The following is a 14,800-nucleotide window of genomic DNA, read 5'->3' as shown; positions in this document are numbered from 1 at the left end:
TGTTGCATTTCCTAATATAATTCCCTTAGCATTGCCTGATGTAATTTGAGTATATTGTTTTACTTTTGTTCATATTCATCTTTTAACCTGTTTTCAGTACTTTCCATTCCATTCAACTGATCTTCCAAGTTAGTTGTCATCTCTGATGGGCATTGGAAAACCTCATTTTTTGTTTTTATTTCTCCCTGAATTTTAGTTTTTTTTTCAAAAATTTCCCTTGGTTTATTTTACTGTTTGCTCTGGGTACAAACTCAATAACATTTGAGACAGACTATAATCTTGTTGCACTACTTCTAAACTACTACTTCTCTTTCAAGTCCTTTGACTCTTTTATAACTGCAACAGCACTCTAGTTTCAGTATCAGTACAAGTTGTAGACAACATTTTGCTAACCCCCCCCCCCCCCCCCCCCCCTTCCACACAAACACACACCTCTAAAAAAGCCTGACACCATCAGAATTTCAGAAAGAGCATTCTAGTCAAGATTGTCAAAAGCTTTCATTAAAACAACAAATTCTGTAAACATAGGTTTTCCTTTCTTCATTATGTCTTTTAAGATTAGTTGTCAGGTCAGTATTGCACCACATGTTTTCATATTTCTCCAAAACCCTAATTTAAATTCCCTGAAGTTGATATCTGTCAAATTATCCATTCTTCAGTAAATAATCTGTGTTAATATTTTGCAGCCATGACTTACTGAACAGATAGTTTAGTAATATGCATACCAGTCACCATTTGCCTTCTTTCGTATGAGAATTATTACTTTCTTCTTGAGGTCCAAGGATATTTTTCCCATCTTTTACACTTGCATGTCATGTGGAATAGTTTTCTTGTGATTACTTCTCTCAGATTTTAATCAATCTGAGGAAATATTGTCTATTCCAGGTGCCTTGTTTTCTCTTAGATCTTTCAGTGCTTTGTCAGATTTTCTTGCAGTACCATATTTCCCATCTCATCTTCATATATTTCCTCTTCTCTTTTCATTATATTGCCTTCAAGTTTATTGCGTTTTATACCCTTCTATATATACCTTCCCCCTTTCAGTCTTCTCATCATTGGTGAGCTCTTGATACTCATACAGCTGCTTCTCATTTCTCCAAAATTTTCTTTTATTTTCATACAGGTGGCATCCATAATCATGCATGCCATGCTCTTACAGCTTTTCATTTATCCTCTAGCCATTACTGGAATGTCGTTTTGCATTTTCTCTTAATCTCATTTATTATATGTGTGTATTCTATTATCCCTCTTTTACTTCATGCATTTTTAATTTGTCTCCTTTCATCAGTTAAGTTCAGTATACTGTGTATTATGTAAGGATTTCTATTGGACCTTGTCATTTTGCCTATTAAATCCTTTGCAGCTTTTGTTATTCCATCTCACACTGTATTCTTTCACCCAGGTTCAGTAATTTTCTAATGCTTCCTTTGAAACTCTCAGTAACCAGTGCTTCTGTCAATTTGTCTAGCTCACATCTATTTAATTTGCTACATTTCTTCTTCAGTTTCAATATACAATTATTAATCAATAAATTATGGCCAGAGTCCTGTAAAAGTTTTGAAGTTTAAAATCAAATTTCTAGATCTTTGTCATATTATTATATAATTTTTCTTAAAGCTTCCAGTGCCATGAGGTTTTAACATAGTCACGCAATCAAAATATATTAAAAAATAATAATTTTACAAAAATCATTTTGTGGGTGAACATAATGGTCCAAAAACTATTTTTTAGCAGTACCTGTCAGTAATAGAAGCAGCAAGTGTTGAACATAAAACTTCAACACTTAGATTTGGTAGTGAGATGTGATTGTCCTAGATCTTTCAAAATCAATTTTAGTTTTTTTGAAATAAAATTAAAGTTTATGTATAATTTTTGAATTTCCATTACACAAACAGTAATGACCAGCTGATAGAGTCAGTAGTGAATGACGACTGAATTGCTACAGACATTTGTTCACAGTGGATGCAACCCAACTAAGGGACCAGATTTTTAATGCACTGAACAAAAGATCAATAGTCTGTGCTAAATAGTTCAGGAAGGTAAGGAAGGACTTCAAGTGCCCTGAACTGCAGGGGATTGACGGTTTTCCTGGTGTTTCACTAGCACCAATGGCTGGCACCGACAAATCTTCACCCTCCATCATTGCAAAGTGTCCATGAAAAGCCTTAACAATTTTGTAACTTACAGTTGCTTGATGTGATGTGCAGTAGAGTGGGGAGGGGGGTTGGAGGGGTATGTGCTTCTGTATTTTCTTCTGGCAATATCAATTTTGCCAGTTATATAATCTAATTACAGACTTAAGCAAAACCCTCTAATTAACAACAAAAAGTGCCCAGTACCTACTCACAACTATGACAATGCCAAAATCCTGAAAAGAAAAACTAAAAATTGAAAATTATACTTGTATCAAGTACTCCAGTGATTCAGAGTGTAATATATTTGAATGCTTTTCAACTGTAGCTGTAATGTTTCAAGGTCTGTTCCACACATATATAACCTGGTAACTTAATTTTAATTGAATAATTAAGAACAGATGTTTATACATATCGATACATATCAGCAGCAGAAATTAGAATGAACAAGAAAATGTAAAAGTTACCATGAAAGATATCAGTATGACTACAACAACGTGTGTACCTGATATGTTCCAAAATGCTGTGCATAGAAGTGTGACTTTCTGATGCTCGTTCCTTGGGTTCTGTTGATGATAATAATGTATAGTCAAGTGTATTGTATAGCCCTTGGGCTAGGGACAGTTTATGTACCCAACAAAAGGATCATCTTAGTGTCACTATTCTACGATACAGGGTCAAAGTATGAATATTATACACTTCCTCCTACTTAGACCAATGGAGCAAACTGGTTGATTCTGTTTGCATTTGATGTGGCGAATGGTGGGCTGGATGGGACTTGTGGAGGCACCACTAGTTGATCAGCATTTTGAGGCTTGTTGCATTGGACTCCACATTAATACTCTGCCTGTGTATGTGATTACTGTTTACTGGTTACAGAGCACCCTCAGGAAAGTGTAGTGTATTCTTCAAGCAAACAAAATCACTTTTAACTTGGCTGTTTAAAAAAAAAAATGAAAAAAAACCAAAGAAATAATCATGATTGGTGACTTTAATATAAATTTCTTTACCTGTAATAGTAATAGAATAGTTTTTGAGAATGTAACGGGCACTTTTAATCTGAGGGCAGTTGTTGACTTTCCCACAAGGGTGATTAAGAACTCCACAAGTCTGATTGACAATATTTTTGTTGACAACAACAGAATTGATAACATTTGTGTAACACAAATCTTAAATGGCCTTTCAGACTATGATGGGCAGTTGTTAAAAATGCATGTGTAAGCCCAGCTAACAAGATTAGTTTTACCAATAGTGTTTTAGACTAATCAATAGTGAGAATCTGCAAACCTTTGCAGCAATTGGAATTGGACACAGTATATCAGGCTGAAGACATCAATGATAAATTTAACGTATTGCTGAATGAATTTGTTACTATTTTTGGAGCTGTATTTCCCAATAGAATTTAAAAAACACCAATCTCAATGATTACAGGAGACAGTGGCTCACTAAGGGAATCAAAACATCCTGTAAAATAAGGAGAATGCTTTATGTCTCACTTAGAAATCCAAAACAACTTCAGAATAGGGAGCACTGAAAATTACACTGTAGCATCCTAAAGAGTGTCATTAAAAAATCCAAGAGCATGTTCATCAAATCTGAAATTAACATTCCAAATAATAAAATGAAAACTATTTAGATGGTGGTCAAAAGGGAGACAGGAAAAATTACAGAAAATACAGACAGTAACAAAGTGTGTCATAATGCAAGTTTGGTAGATGAAGGTGATACAATTGCCAATATCATCAACAACCAATTTTTGACAGTAGCAGATCAAACTGGTTGTAAAGGGTCTAGAGTTGAAGCCAAGAGTCTTCTACAAAAAGCAGTGCAGAACAAAATTAGTCTGATGCATGTGCCCTATGTTTTAACTGAAGGGATTGAGAAGGTAATAAGCCAAATGAAAAACAAAAATTGCAGTGGTGTGGATAATATATCTATCAAGGTATTGAAGTACTGCTGCCAATTTATTCTTCAAGTTCTCTGTCACATATTTAGAGGCCATAAATCAAGGTACTATTCAAATAAGGTGACAAAGCTTATGTTTCCAACTACCAGCCAATTTCATTGCTAATAAGTCTCTGTGAAATCCTACAGAAACTAGTGTTCAAGAGAATCATGGATCAGCATAATAAAAATAAAATCTTTAATATAAATCAGTTTGGATTCCAGAAGGTTACTTCAAATGAACATGCCATTTTCTCATTTTTCAACCAAGTCCTTGAATCCATAAGCAATAAAATGTCACCAGTTGGAATCTTCTGTGATCTGTCTAAAGCATTTGACTTTATAGATCACAAAATTCTACTTACGAAGGCTTAGAACTATAGATTAAATGCTAAAGTAAGGATGTGGCTGAGGTCATATCTAAATGGTAGAAGGTAGTATTGAACAATTCTGCAATGGCATCTGTCTGCTCTGACTGGAGCACTGTAAACTTGTGTAGTGCCACACTGCTCGATGCTTGGTCTTTCCTCAACTTTATCAATGATCTGCCATGATGTATGACACAAAAAGCGCACATCACCCTGTTTGCTGATGACACAACCATTATGATTCACAAAACACCCAACTGCAGTCTAGAGAACACTGCGACTGCTGCATTCAAAGGAGCTCTAGATTGGTTCACTTCAAATGGTCTGTCACTCATTGTTAACAAGACAATTCATTCAGTTTCAAACTGCAAATAAAAAACAGGAAAATATTTAAATAAAGAAATATTGACAGTGGAGTCTCCCAAATTCCTGGGATTACATATAAACAACAATCTAAACTGGACAGTTCACATCAATAACCTATGTAAAAGACTGAATTCAGCAGCATTTGCCTTTCATGCAATTTCATCTGTTTGTGACTTGGAACCAATTAAAGTTCCATACATAGGATAATTCCATTCACTTATGACATATGGCATCATATTTTGTGGTAACCAGTCATGAGCAAACGAAGTCTTTGTTGCAAAGAAAAGAGTCATCAGAATTGTGGCTAGAGTGCACCCCAGATGCTCCTGTGGAAACATATTCAAATAGCTTGAGATCTTCACCTTGCCATACCATGAATTTTTACATAATGTACATAGTGCACTAGATGAAGGAAATTGGGCAACAGCCATATTCCTTGATCTTACCAAGGCATTTGATTCAGTGAAACATGACCTGCTAATAAAGAAACTTCAGGCATATGGCTTAAAAGATTCAGAAATACTACTGCTAACCAACTACTTGACAAACCAGAAGCAACGCACAAAGCTAACATACCGAATTAATGACAGAGTTGCAGTTGCCCAGTCTTCTAATGAAACTGTCAAACAAGGAGTCCCCCAGGGACCCATTCTTGACCCCTTTCTCATTTTGGTCTATGTAAATGATGTCACTCAGCCACATAACTCCATAATAGTGAGCTACACAGATGACACATCTCTGTTGTTTTTTGGCAAAAATACCTGTGAAGTTACATCTTCTGCAACAGATGGAGTGATAACTATAATTAAGTATTTTCAAGAACAATAGCTAAAGGTCAATGTTAATAAATCAAAATTATTATCATTTGAGACTGTTAACTCTCATCATACCTCTATAACTAATATATATGTAATTGAGGCAGCAGACAGTAATAGCTGCAAATTCTTGGGCCTATGCTTAGACAAAAACTTGCGGTTGTCAAAGCATATTAACTTTGTGTGTGGAATGATTACTACTCAGTCATCTTGCAAAAATAGTTACAAACACTACTATTCAAACTGTTTACTATGGAACAATAATCCTTTACTAAATTATGGTATTGAACTTTGGGGCTGTACTGCTGATACACACCTCAATAGATTAATGTTGTTGCAGAAGTAGGCAATTAGAATAATGCATGATCCAGGTCATAATGATTCTGTTAGAGAGATTTTTGTGCAACATAAGTACCGTAAAGTGGATTTATGTAAGGTAATTTTATTTTTTGTAAACCATCAAACAGATTCAAGAAGATGCAATGACATACACAACCACAATACTAGAAATAAAATTAATTACTTTAGGCAAAGAACAAAGTTAAAAATAACAGATCACAGCCCATACATCAGTGGTCATATTTGGTTTAACAAATTGCCAAAAGACTTATGTGCTTATTATGGTGAGAATATCTTTAAAACAAAACTCAAATTATTCGTGGCAAAGAAATGTTTGTACTCTCAAATGGTTCAAATGGCTCTAAGCACTATGGGATTTAACATCTGAGGTCATCAGTCCCCTACACTTAGAACTACTTAAACCTAACTAACCTAAGGACATCACACGTATCCATGATCGAGGCAGGATTTGAACCTGTGGCTTAGCAGCAGTGCGGTTCCGGATTGAAGCGCCTAGAACCATTTGGCCACAGCGGCCAGCGTTTGTACTCTCTGTCTGAATTCTAAGTTGAAAACAAGTGATCTTATAATCTGTATTAGAAATTAGAAATATTTTAGTTGTATACCTACTCCTGTGACACTACATCTTTGTGTGCTTGTTTTATAGTCTTTGATAATCTGTATCAACTATTTGTTTTGTTTGTATTTTAAGAACATCTTCATAATTATTAAACAACACTGACATTTGCACTAGTCATCACTTTTGTTGACTCTATGCAAAAAAATTAAATAAATAAATAGTGTAAGGTCATCTCGGTATATTTTTTCACTAACATGCATTGTGAACATTGATCATACAATTTACAAAACAAACAGTGAATATCATAATCATGAAAGAAGAAGTAAACATGATCTTCTCAAAGATATAAAAAATCTCAGTATGGTGCAGAAAGGAGTACATTATTTGAGCAGTAAAATATACAATAAACTTCCATTTCATGTTAAATAAGTCATTGGGGATGTGACTAAATTCAGAAAACAGCTGAAACTTTATCTTTTGAATAGTTCTTTCTATTCTTTACAAGAAATTTTTGACAGTGTGTAACAATTAGCACAATGTGTTTAATTTTAAGCATCCCTATAAGAACTGACTATGTAGTACAGGCACACCAATTGATGACAGAATGGTTTTTATACATATTAGAACATAAGACTTACAATTTGTTTGTGTAATCATTATTACTACCATAATCTGTGTTGTTTAAATACTTGAACCTTGTGTATCTGTTTATATATGATTTAGTTCATAAGCCTAATGACCATTTAGATATGGGTTATTACAGTAATAATCCGACAAGTTCTACACCCTTGCAGTACACTCACATCAAAGATCTATGGAACATGAAAATAAATAAATAAAATAAATGTATTTTCACTTTCATGAGTGGACCACTACCCAGCTGAGGATTCCAAGATGGCTATGCACAGCAAATAACTTAATTTTTTATGATATGTTCCTAAGATCCCAATCTTGAACAATCTGTGGAATTTTCTTGATACCTTTATCTGTTTCCAAGATACAGAGTTGCAAAGTTACCCTAATTCTACAGGTTAAATCCAGGCCAAATCTAAATAACAAATAACTGTAAAATATTACCTAAATTTTAACAGTATGTTCTCTTGACTTTTATCTAAATGAATGAGCTCCCCATTTTCAAAAATCTTTACCTGTTATTGAGAAACGTCTCTAAAACTTGTATTTTGGGTACCAAGAGGCAGCCATGGTTTCTGAGACAGCTATGCATGGCAAATGGCTGTAATTTTTACAGTGTATTCCTAAGATCCTGGTTTTGAACAACCTCAAAATTTTCTTCAAATCTTTATCTGTTTCTGAGATAAAGAGTTTTTAAGTTCCTCTACTTGTACACATAAAATCTGTTGTGAGGTGAAATCATAGTTTATAAAGTGATGTAGCATAAGGAATATGCTGTGAAGTGTCTGATTATCATCTGGGAATCCAATGTTGTAGAGCTGAAACACATGCAAAGTTTGTTTTCATCTACAATCTGACCTGAGGTGTAAAATTAGTTTTGTATTATTTCAGTTTCATGTAAGTAAACTGTCTAAATTTTACTGACCAATGCATTTCTTTTCATATGAGTTACATGCCCTGCAGCTGCAGGGAAAAGAAGGGAACCAGTGGAAAAATACTCCTATTGGAATGCAAAAAAATGCAAATATGTTCCTGTTTATTTAATTAAAGATTCTGAAAAAAGTGGCTTGTACTAGCTTCCTCACCAGCTTTAAAAATTTTCCCAAAATGTTTGGCATGTGAACATATTCACACTTTTTTATGCTGAGAGAGAAGAAGAAAGTGGTAGCAGCAAAGAGGTGGAAAAGTGATAAATACTGGAAGATAGTAGATAGTGGTTGTTTTGTAGAAAGAGCCAAGGAGACGATAGCAGTGTGAGAAAAAGAAAGGGACACATTGGCAATGGAATATAGTTGTCAGTGACAGTGACAGGCAGAGGGGGGGGGGGGGGGGGGGGGGAGGCAAATGCACCAGCTATTTTTCAGCACTCTTTAGAGCAACTTATGACTCAGTTACAGGCCACGTCAACTATTTAGATGACATAGTAGTGTCTGGTGCCTCTACAGAGGAATATTTGCAGAACCTTCATGCTCTATTTTCTGTTTTAAAATCTGCAGGGTTAAAGTGCAATCTGGTCAAGATATGGTATTTTCAACCACCCATTACTTATTTGGGTTTTGAAATGTCACGTGCTGGCATTAAATGATTGCACCAGTATATTGATGCTATTGCCATGTTGTCACACCCCACATCCATCAAGGGATTACAGGCATTTTTAGGCAAAATTGCTGTTTACCACAAATTCATACCTGATGTTGCTACTGTGGCACAACCACTCCACACATTATTATGTAAAGATGTTCCTTTCAACTGATCCCTGGCTTGTGACCAGGCATTCAAGTTATTGAAATGTAAGCTGCAGTTGGCCCCTTGTTTGGTGACTTTTCAGCCAGACCAGCATCTTGTGTTAGTGACGGACATGCCTCAGATTGGCCTTGGTGCAATCCTTGCTCATAAGTATGTACAGATCTGAATGCCCTATTGCATATGCCTCTAAATCATTAAATTCAGCACAACAGCATTATTCTCAGATAGAGGGAGGCTTTGGCAATTGTGTATGCTCCAAAAAAATTATATGTTGTTTTTTATATGGTTCTAAGTTTTGCCTGATTACAAACCGCAAATCACAGGTGTCCCTTTTTAACCAATCGATATCCTTGACTGAGAAAGCCATACATTGCTTACAGCAGTGGACTCTTTTTCCTGCCAAAATACAATTATGAGATACACAGTGTAACGCGCAGATTGCCTTATTACATTTGCTTATTGGTCTGGATCCAGAGTTTGATATAGACTTGTGAACCACCGGGTGTCACGTATAAAAGCATTAGCAAGCAGACCTATTTTTTGGCCAGATATTGATGGGAAAATAGCGTGAGATGTTGCAGCTTGCCCACAGTGTTCCACCCATAAGACAGCATCCTGTGTATCTTTGCCACTGTCGTCAAATCCCTAGCATCCTTGAGAATGACTTCATATAGATTTTGTGGGGTCTTTTTTGAATTTCTACTGGCTTGTTGTAATTGATGCCTATTTTAAGTTTCCATATGTGGTGCATTGTCTCTCTACTTTGCGGTGGCAACAATTTTTCCAGTCGAATGTCTTCCTTATACATTAGTTACAGACATTGGTGCCCAGTTCATATTTCAGGAATTTGAAGATTTTTGTAAAAAAAGTTGTGTTTGCTGTGTCACGGCTCCTTCTTTCCACCCTCAATCGAACAGGGAAGCAGAACAACTAGTACAAACATTTAAGACTCAGGTGAAAAAATATATTTTGGATGTGTCACTCGAAGTAGCTCTTGACCAGTTCCTTAGGTGTTATAAGTTCACCCCTGTTGGCAATAATAATCTGGTAGAGTTGTTGTACAGCCACCAGCTCAGAACCCTGCTACATCTGCTTCGGCCTACACAAGGCCATCTGCCGGCACCAGCTCCACAACACTTCCAGCCTGGTGCAGCTCTTTGGGCTCACAGATTTGGCATCTGGCAAAAATGGGTGCCAGCAGTAATAAAAATACCCATGGCTGATACCTCTGCATTGTCCACACTGCTGAGGGGAGGGCTTCATGACAAATCGAACAGCTATGACCTTGCGTGGGTGGCTGCTCACTGGTGCACTTCCACCACCTCCACATTCTCCATCTGTCTGGCCATCTCCTACATCATGGTCACTGCCCTTGCCCCACTGGCCAACACTATCTTCACTGCTGTGGGTGCCCCTTCAGCTGTTGGGGGCCACAGCAGAGCCCCTGGCTCCCACACTGCCACAGCTGATGCCTCCACCATTGCTGCCTCCATCCTGGCCACTGCTGCCTGTCCCACTGCCTTTACTGCCTCCTTCTTCTCTGGTTTGGACTCAGACATGGAAATGGAAGCTATGTCACCATTGGCTGTCCTAACATATGGCCTCTCACAGGGTGGACAGGCACTGCACTTGTCCGAGCTCGCACCACTTATGGTGCTACGCGCTGGTGGCATCACGTCCCATGTTTCAACAACCTATGTCAATCACGGAAGAAATGGATAAGAGCACAGTGCTCACTTCTTTGCAAAGGAAGAGGAGTGCTTTAACTACCAATTTTGTGTGATCCACTTCATAGTTCATGTGTGAAGTTTGTGCTTGAGGCCAACCATTTGCCTGCTAATACAATACCTGCTGCAAGCACAACCTGCCAGATGCAACTCCTGTTAGAACAAGGCTCCTTATAATAAAGGCTATTTTCAGACTAGGCAAGTCTGTGACAAAGCAGCATGTAGTCCGATCTCAGCCTTGTTTCAAAAGTATGTGTGATAGGACTTCTTCCAAATGTTGTTGGCTTTTGAGCTGAAAAAGGAATATCTCACTTATAAACATTGTCATTAAGTCATGGCTTCTGAATAGTGGTTTACATGATTGCCTGTTGTTTGATCCCATCATAGCTCCTATGATTTTTTTCTGTTCTTTGACTTTTATGAGAAGTTCTGCTTTTTCAACATCCCAAAAATCATGCCATGTCTAACAGCTGATGTAAAATATGGATGATAAACAGTTTTTAACAGTTAATAACAGTTACACTCTGTAGAACTCTCAATGCATAAACAAAACTGTTTAGTCACTACACTAAGCAATTGTGATCAGTTTATGTTACAATAGTATTTATAGTAAATCCAAGCAAATTAACAGAGTGTGTAGTGATCAGCTCTTTGTCCTTTTAATTTAACTATGACACTTAAACATGCCTTGTATTATCTCTTGAAATGTACATCTTATGTTTTTGTAAGGTATGGTTTAATAGCATTATTATCTGTTCAAGTTTCAAGTTCTCAGAAAGTTTCTTTAGTATTCTGTGTTAGTTCTTCATTGCTTTCACTGCAAACTACTGCTGTTGAATCATCTGCATGCAGAATTGTTTCTGAGTTTACCTTAACTGGCATGTTGTTTATGTAATATAGAAGCAGTGATGGGTCTAATATTGATCTCTGGGGTATACCTGATTGTATCTCCTTCCCAATAGAACAGGCTCTATCTCTGCTTTCTATTATTGAGATAGGATGAGAACAAGCTTAAAAGGAAGGAAGAAAGATTAGGATTTAACATCCCATTAAAAGCAAGGTCGAAAGAGACAGAGCACAGGCTGTGTCAAGGGTGGGGAAGGAAATTAGTCATGCCCTTTCAAAGGAACCATCCTGGCATTTTCTTGGAGAAATTTAGGAAAATCACAGAAAAACCAAATCTGGATGGCTGGCCAAAGATATGAACAGTTGTCCTCCCAAATGAGAATCCAGTGTGCTAACCAAAGTGCCATCTCACTTGGTAACTAGGTTAAAGTTTTTCATGGAAACCAGTAGCAGCTTGCTATTTACTGTATCAAATGGTCTAGTGAGTCTCAAGAGATCTCAGATATAAACAGCTCATTATCAATGCATTTGCTTATTTTAGTGATTAGTTCATTAATAGCATGCACAGTACTTCACCCCTTCCTAAAGCCATATTTATTATTCATAATATGAGTTGAGTTATACTTCTTTTATTGTTTACATACTATTCATTCAAACATTTTCATAAAAAATTAATAATATTAATACTGAGTAGAAAATTTCTGGATCATCCTTTCCATTTCCTTTATGGATGGGTCAAATGTTTGCATAGTCCAGCATGCTGGGGAAACAACCCTCATCAGATGATGAATTCATTATGTGGCAAAGTTGGGTGCAATATTAGGACATCTTGTCCTATTTATTTTTATTGGAATTTCATCCTAACCACAGATCTCAGTTTTTTTAGGATTTTTATAATGCTAGCCACTTCATGACAGGATCATGAGTAAATTAAAATGCTTCATAGCTGTGCAGTATTATGTTGGGATTTATGTGAGGAGGAGAGAAGCCATCCTTTTTATTTGAAGTTATAAATTATCTGTTGAATTTTTCACAGATCTGTCTGGAGTTTGTAACAATTTACATGCCAGTTTCTAATTTAGTGTTAAATGAGTAGTTTATCCAGCACCTACTTCAGTCTCAACAATTTGCCATACAGTTCTTGATTTGTTTATAACATCTGAGATGAATTTACTGTTTCCATTTGCTTTGCATGTGGACAGTGAATCAAGAACTTCATCCAAGAAGAGGGAAAGCCATGACCAGTAATGAACAACTGGGACAGTTTTCTGCCCATTTATTAATAAGGTTATAAATCTCATTGGGAAACTGTTGGCCAGCTATTGGGTTCAAATAGTCTTTAGACCAATCAAGAAGATAAAAGAATACTACATTTCATGAAGTTATGGACAGGTATACATTAAACCACAAAAAGAAATGTTAACACCTGCTTAGCCAAACACAAAAGGAACTACCACATGAGACTTACTGACAAATTGACTGTAGCAGAACATATTTTCTGAAATGGAAATCGCAAAATAAAATTCAGTGAGATCAGTATTTTTAACAAAGACAATGCATATCATGTGTGTGTGTGTATAGAGAGGCCACAGAGATTCGCAAACATCAAAATAATTATTTTGACAGGAAAGGGAAAAATGGTAAGTTAGATAGAATACAGATGTCAACCTTCTGGCAACAGAATGACTGTTAATTACTTTAATTGATAACAGAAGTGCAAGCCAGAGGTAATCACACTATCAACATCACATGATAATTGGCAGTGCTCTGAATGCAGCTGCAGAAATTCAGGTGGCTGTGAAGCCCTTGATTCAGTTGCCATTTTACCTTTGAAGGTGACTTCCACAGTCACGGATGAAACATCAGATAATAGTTTTATATACTGACCACAGCCTGCCAGCCCAGAAGTTTTAACTTAAATTAAATCATGTAATTAGCGAAATAGGCATTTGAGGTTTGCAGTACCATTCACTGCTTTGTGTGTCAGAATAAATATTTCTTTTTCCTACATCTACTACATCTACATTTATGCTCTGCAAACCACCCAATGGTGTGTGGTGGAGGGCATTTTATGTGCCACTGTCATTACCTCCCTTTTCTGTTCCAGCCGCGTATGGTTCACGGGAGGAACGACTGCTGGAAAGCCTCCGTGCGTGCTCAAATCTCTCTAATTTTACATTCGTGATCTCCTCGGGAGGTATAAGTAGGGGGAAGCAGTATATTCGATACCTCATCCTCTCGAAACCTGGACAGCAAGCTACACCGCGATGCAGAGCGCCTCTCTTGCAGAGTCTGCCACTTGAGTTTGCTAAACATCTCCGTAACGCTATCACGCTTACCAAATAACCCTATGACGAAACGTGCCGCTCTTCTTTGGATCTTCTCTATCTCCTCTGTCAACCCGATGTGGTACAGATCCCACACTGATGAGCAATACTCAAGTATATGTCGAACGAGTGTTTTGTAAGCCACCTCCTTTGTTGATCGACTACATTTTCTAAGGACTCTCCCAATGAATCTCAACCTGGCACCCGCCTTACCAGCAATTAATTGATCATTCCACTTCAAATCGTTCCGCACGCATACTCTCAGATATTTTACAGAAGTAACTGCTACTAGTGTTTGTTCTGCTATCATAAAATCATACAAGAAAGGATACTTCTTTCTATGTATTCGCAATACATTACATTTGTCTATGTTAAGGATCAGTTGCCACTCCCTGCACCAAGTGCCTATCCGCTGCAGATCTTCCTGCATTTCGCTGCCATTTTCTAATGCTGCAACTTCTCTGTATACTACAGCATCATCTGCGAAAAGCTGCATGGGACTTCCGACACTATCTACTAGGTCTTTTATATATATTGTATTTTGTGTATTTATATATGTTTCTGAGCAAGATATGACAGGTTATAAATTTTGCAAACAATTTTTCCTTCTTTAGGTCAGAAAATAAATGCAACATGAGCTTCTTACTAGGCTACCAAAATCTGTAGTCTGTAGCAAAAGAAGTGTTAATAAATATTTTTAAAAAAGTTTGAGACTGTTAGTAAATATTCCTAGCATTTAAATCTAACCATAATTGCAGGCAGACCCTGAAGTCCTTGAAGCCAGAACCCCAGAAGGATTAATCAGGGGCCACGCATACAGTATAACAAATGTTAAGTATGTGACTATTGCCACACCTCGTAAAACTGGAGTAATTCCACTTATTCGTGTGAGAAATCCTTGGGGTGATGCATCTGAATGGAATGGAGCTTGGAGTGATAAGTATGTCATCTTATCTTCATATCACTGAGTCAAATAA

General features: G+C 36.8%; 1 protein-coding gene across 2 annotated transcripts in view; it reads left to right on the top strand.

Annotated features, from left to right (window-relative positions):
• The window catches only part of LOC124607793 (calpain-A-like), a 241,886-nt gene that overhangs the window by 112,677 nt on the left and 114,409 nt on the right, over positions 1 to 14,800 (top strand). For both annotated transcript variants that reach the window (XM_047139935.1, XM_047139934.1), the window contains exon 7: positions 14,582 to 14,763. In XM_047139935.1, coding sequence (XP_046995891.1) covers positions 14,582 to 14,763 — 182 coding nt within the window. The remainder of the gene's footprint in view (positions 1 to 14,581; positions 14,764 to 14,800) is intronic.

This window comes from Schistocerca americana, chromosome 1 (genome assembly GCF_021461395.2).
Source record: "Schistocerca americana isolate TAMUIC-IGC-003095 chromosome 1, iqSchAmer2.1, whole genome shotgun sequence".
Taxonomy (NCBI): Eukaryota; Metazoa; Arthropoda; class Insecta; order Orthoptera; family Acrididae; genus Schistocerca; species Schistocerca americana.
Note: the sequence above shows the minus strand (reverse complement) of the source record. Positions and strands in the feature narration are given on the sequence as shown.